The following is a 5,841-nucleotide window of genomic DNA, read 5'->3' on the forward strand; positions in this document are numbered from 1 at the left end:
AAATGTATTGCCTCTTTATCTCCTGCTGTTAAAGCTGCAAGAAATATTCTGAAGATATTGTTTTACAGTGCCTAAAAAGTTAACTCTAATTTTTTCTACTGCCCCCTCTTCCCCTCCACTCCCAGGAATCCATTCTGATTACTTACATTTAATGTTTTTCATTCATCCACTTATTTATTCAACAAATACTAATTGAGCACTTACTATGTTTCTGTCCCTGGGTTAGGCTCTGAGGATGCTGTGGTGAGCACAGATAGACACGCCCCTGCTCTTACAGAGCTGAACATCAATGGAGCATTCAGATATTAATCACACAATCACACTAATGGAGGTATAATTATGAACTGAGGTTCACTTTCTGAAAAAAAAGAACACAATCTTAGAGCCCAAGCAGCAGGAACCTCACCAAGACTAGAGGGACAGCCAGGCTTCTCAGAAGAAATAAACCAACACAACAATGACCAAACTTGACTGGTCCTATAACCCAAGATTTAATTTCTTTTCATAATGGCATTGTTGTAAGCTAAACAAACAGCCTCTTTATTAATTCTAAAGGTAAGCAGAACAAAATTTAATCTTGACCCTTTCCCCGACAAAAGTATTCCTTCTCGTCTGAGAGGAAATATTTACCATCACTCATCTAAACTGTTATACACTTTACAGGGTGCCCCCCGCCCCCTGGCTATTTCTGTAAATTATCTAAGTGAGAAAAAAAGAGTCCAAAAAAAATCCTTAGCAATTTTTCATCATCTTGCTTCTCTGTCAAATAAATTTACCCTCTTGATATATTTTCTATATTAAAAAAGATGCTTCATGGGTTCTTATTTGCAAAACTATTCCATAGATACTGCTTTTATAGATTCAAAATGTATTCTTTTTTGCTCCCTTTGGAAATCTAAAGCTGCCACCAGCTTTAAAAAAATAAATTTGGGGCTTCCTAGGTGGCGCAGTGGTTAAGAATCCACCTGCCAATGCAGGGGACACAGGTTCAATCCCTGCTCCAAGAAGATCCCACATGCCATGGAGCAACTAAGCCCGTGTGCCAAAAATAAATAAATAAATAAATAAATAAATTTGTCTTCATTTCTCTTATTTTACTCTATCTCTTATACTTATTTTATTTTATTTTTTTGCAGTTTTTAAAAGGAAGATTTATTCGACAAGTTTCACTTAACGCAATACACCTAAAAAGGAAAATCACAATACAATGGAAGATTTAAATCAAGGCCTCAGAATTTCATACAAACACCAAGACCAAAATCCTAAAGTATTGGTATTGCGTCTCAAATTTTCCCCATTAACTTAAAAAAAAAAAAAAAAAAAAAGCTTAAACTTACGTGCCATAGAGGTTATTAAATGAAACTAGAACAAACATGCCAAATAGTTCACTTTTAATTGTGGACACAGCTCCTATATTGAGTTTTACAAAAAAGCATGTCTTTCAACATGCATCCAAACAGTGTTCAATGTAATGTGGTGTAAGAGCAACATTTAACATAATTCAACTGCTTTAACCTAAATACACCTACTGCTTAAGCACAGCCTACAATATAACTAACTTGAGAAAAGCTGAAAATTATTTAACAGTAATAGATTACTCAACCTAGTTGTTACATCCTAGATGAATGTTTGTGTTCAAAAATACTGAACCTTAAGTCTTTAAGACAATCCTGATTTCCACTTAGAGTAAGCATAAATCACAAGCTTGTATTGCAAAACTATTAAAACTTAAGTTTTGTTTTTCTTTTAAAAAATGTTGACTAAGAGTCAGTGATCAGGATCAATTACATTCCCCATGCACCACTCATACTGGACGTGCTAGACATCCCTCCCATTCCGTTCACTCCCATAGACGCTCGGCTTCCACTGCTGTAGTAGCTGCTGTTCACTGCTCCTTGGCTGCCTATGCAATGTTTGATTGAAAATCACTGGAGTTTTCCTGTAAAACTTGGTCATATCCACTCATGCTGCTCTGGCCACCATAGCCGCCTCCATAACCACCACTCAGCTGCTGGCCGGCTGGACCACCATAACTGGACTGGTTTGACAAGCCCATGCCTCCCATCATTTGGCTACCATAAGCACCACCGCTTGCTCCTGCTGTAGAATTCAAGAAGAGTTCTACATATCTGTGTTGCATATTTGCTTTGTCTTTTGACATAGCTGCCACAGCGTCTTCATGAGTTGCAAACTCGACATCTGCTTCACCAGTTACTCTGCCATCAGGACCAGTTTCAATATGTACTCTCACAGGGTTGAGTGGTGAAAAAAAATTATAAATGTCATTCTCAGTAGCTCTGTAAGGTAATCCCCGCATGTGTACACAGTGTCCTGTTGTGCTCTGGAAAGTAGAGCCACCATCCCTGTATCTGTGATCTGACATTCCTGAAAAACAATAATTGAGGTCTCTTCCAAATCTATCTGACCCAAATCCATAGCCATCATTACAGCCATTATAATCATCATAGCTTCCATAACCTCCACCATAAGCACCACACCTCATTCTTTCAAAGCCAGCTCCTCTTGCAATGCTGTTATACCCTCTGCCAGCCCCAGGCCTGTCATAGGGACCTGGTCGCTGCATGGCCATAAGTTTTTGTGGTGGATCATAGTGGGTTCTAACTTCAGCTCGACTGCTCTTAAAGATTTCGATATACCTGTGCCCTATTCTTTCCTTGTGTTTCTTTAGAGCCTTTTCAGCTGTTTCCTGTGAAGCAAACTGCACGAAGGCCTCCCCCGTACTCCTCCCCTGGAAGTCCACCGGCAATGTTATCCCATTTGGCACGATTTCCAATCCTGAGAAGAACTGAACAATTTCTTCCTTGCTACATCCAAAGGGGAGTCCTCTAAGCCGTACAAAGCCATCATTGGCCGTGTCAGGACTATTTGGACCAGTATGCTTCAACACCCAATCCATTTCAACGTTGTTTGACTTGAATACTTCAACATATCTGTGTCCCATAGTTTCTCTGTCTTTTTTCAGGGCCAATTTGACTTCATCTTCTGATTCAAGTTCAACAAAAGCCTCGCCACTCGGTCTGCCTTCTCTGGTGTAGATGAAACGAATACCTTGAGCTCCATTTTGAATTTTGCAGTCGGAAAAAAAGCGCTGCACTTCGTCGGCCGAGCAGGACCAAGGCAAGCCCCGGATCTTCACCACGAACCCCTCGCCGCCTTCGGTGCCCAGCATCATCGTGCCTTCGTGGATCCTGGCGTCCAAACAGACTGCAAGGCGGGGATGCCGGGCGGACCTGCTCACGCAACTTCGGCGCGGCTGAGAAAAAATCTCTTATACTTATTTTAAATTTCTACCGGCTTTTTCCTTTATCTCATAGATTCTATCTTTTTGCTATCAACACAGCATTTCAGTCAACAGAAATCCCTAGGAATGCTTATTTTATAATCTGCCGTTTAAGCTAAACCTTCTACTTTTCTGTCATCAACATATTTGAAAATAATTTCTTCTAAGCCTTCATTTAAATCATTTATTTAAAAATGTCAAACCATTTGCAGGATATGGTAAGGCTGGCTAAAAGAGAAAGAACAAGAATGAAGTAGCTCACTACACAACTGCAGTGAAAAAACAACGGGAGAAAAGTAAAGTGCCCCGCCCTATGGATGTGGTAAAGACTTGTTCTGGGTTCACAGTTGGAAGTCTAGCTTAAAAGAAGGGAGGGAACTGAAACTACACGCGAACCAAAAGCAGTAGGCACAGTGAGAAAAGATGTGAGAACGGGGAACTGAATTCAAACAAACCTGCACAAATCTTTGCTATTATCCAAGGAAGGGCTATATATCTACATGACTGCAAAAAGTTGCATATTGATGCCATTTAAGTCTGCCTGGAACATTATAGTAAAAATACATGCTTTTCTGGTTCTGTTTCATAGATAGGTTCATTTGTGTCATATTTTAGATTCCATGTATAAGTTGATATCATATAACATTTGTCTTTTTCTTTCTGCCTTACTTCATTTAGTATGGTAATCTCTAGGTCTATCCATGTTGCAGCAAATGACATTATTTTGTTCTTTTTAATGGCTGAGTAGTATTCCATTGTATATATGTACCACATGGAATTAGGGACATAGAGAACAGACGGGTGGTTGCCAAGGGAAAGGGGGTTGGGGGAGGGATGGAGTGGGAGGTTGGGGTTAGCAGATGTAAGGTTTTATATATAGAATGGATAAACAACAAGGTCCTATGGTATAGCACAGAGAACTATATTCAATATCCTATGATAAACCATAATGGAAAAGAATATTAAAATAAAAGAATATACTGTATATATATGTATAACTGAGTCACTTTGCTGTACAGCAGGAATTAAAACATTGTAAATCAACTACACTTCAATAAAAAAATTATTTTGTCAAAAAACAAACAAACAAAAACATGCTTTTCACAGCCAAGTAGACGATGGAAGGCAGATTTGATTGCTGACGTTTGAATCAGCAACGTGTGTACTAGTCTACATGGCACCTGTGTGCAAACTAGAAAAAGATGACATTTCCCCAGGCTGACAGAGCTACGCACACCCACCCTCACTCACCCCGGCTCAGGGGTCCCGGTGCTCTGACCACAGAGGGGTTCGCTGAGTCTACAAACCACACCTGGGCTTTGCCAGAGGGCTCGTTGTTAGGCTCTGACAATAGGGGGTGCTAGAGGGAGCCTGAAGGGCTGGAGGAGGACAAAGGCACTTGCTCCCGCCTGTGACCTTCCTGTTGGCTGGGGTTCTTGCCAGCGCGACCCCGTGAGCACTTCCTCCCCGTAGCAGCTGTTAAATCCAGCTGGCAGTTTTCCCGACACTTGCATCCCGCCCCCTCGAAAACGCCGGGCCTCAGAGGTGGGTCCCAGCATCGCGAGGCACCCTCTCCAAACCCAGAGACCCCAGCGCCCCCTGGGCAGCAGCCCCCTTCCTCAGACGCCTGAGTTTCAGCCCCACAGGGCCCCTCCTCTAAGTTTCTACCTCTTAACATTGTTTCACATTGTGTCCTCCATCCTGAAGGTAATTAGTTTCCTGAAGCTGCTATCTCGCCAATACATTCGATTTCTCTCCATACCTTTATGCTTACCAAGCTGACAAGTGTATACCTAACTGACAATTCATTATATTAAATTCTCTGTCAAATAACCGGGTAGTTTCTGTCTCTTGACTAGACCCTGACTGGTACAAAGAGGAAAATGAAGTAGAACAATAAAGGGGACAAACCACATACATGGCATGGTTCAGACGTTGCTTGAAATGCCCTAACAGCCGGACTACTCAAAAAGGGGAACTTTCCATCAGCCTCTTGAGCTGGGGATTATTGCCAGAATCAAAAATCTAGCTGGCTTAGTTGGCAGGCTCTCCTTAGGGAATCCTGATTGGAGAGTGCTAAACCCAGTTTATGTCTCTCCAAAGAGGTTGTATTAATCACAAACAGGTTATTCTACAATAACAAACAACTCTCCAGTTAGCAATGGCTTAGAACATTTACCTATCCTGGAGGTTTCCGGGCAGCCCAGGATCTGTTGCAGTTCTGTTCCATGGCTCTGCTCCAAATACCTTCTTCATTTGAGGGCTTGGGTCAAAGGGGATGCCCCTCTCCTTGTCTCCTGGCAGAGGGAAGAGAGTAAGAATGGGACCAGGCGATAGCTGCTGGGAAGAGGCAGAAGTCGCCTCCGCTTGTGCCTAGTAGTCAAATCAAGTCAGGTGGTCAAACCCATTACCAATGGCGCAGTTTGGATAAAAGGTTAACAAAATCTTTCCCCTGCTGTGTAAGGATCTGACCTTTAGTTAACTCACTAACTCTGTTCCCCTGGAACCAGATGGGAGTAAAATGTTAACAGTGTTCTTCA

At 41.8% G+C, this 5,841-nt stretch overlaps 1 protein-coding gene across 1 annotated transcript; it reads right to left on the reverse strand.

The window, feature by feature from the left end:
• Nucleotides 1–1,171: 1,171 nt before the first annotated feature.
• Nucleotides 1,172–3,262, reverse strand: LOC130833806 (heterogeneous nuclear ribonucleoprotein H-like). The gene is made up of 2 exons (XM_057703855.1): nt 1,955–3,262; nt 1,172–1,904 (listed from the first exon to the last, which is right to left on the reverse strand). The coding sequence occupies exons 1-2, from the start codon at nt 3,191–3,193 to the stop codon at nt 1,785–1,787; spliced, it is 1,359 nt and encodes a 452-aa protein (XP_057559838.1). The 5' UTR covers nt 3,194–3,262; the 3' UTR covers nt 1,172–1,784.
• Between the last annotated feature and the right edge of the window lie 2,579 nt (nt 3,263–5,841).

Source organism: Hippopotamus amphibius, chromosome 12 (genome assembly GCF_030028045.1).
Source record: "Hippopotamus amphibius kiboko isolate mHipAmp2 chromosome 12, mHipAmp2.hap2, whole genome shotgun sequence".
Lineage (NCBI taxonomy): Eukaryota > Metazoa > Chordata > Mammalia > Artiodactyla > Hippopotamidae > Hippopotamus > Hippopotamus amphibius.

Bases quoted from the DNA above. Each gene is read 5' to 3' on its own strand.
- LOC130833806 (XM_057703855.1), bottom strand. From the start codon at position 3,193: ATGATGCTGGGCACCGAAGGCGGCGAGGGGTTCGTGGTGAAGATCCGG. The intron at 1,905-1,954 runs GACCAAGTTTTA...AAACATTGCATA, and splicing joins AGAGCAGCATGAGTGGATAT to GGCAGCCAAGGAGCAGTGAA.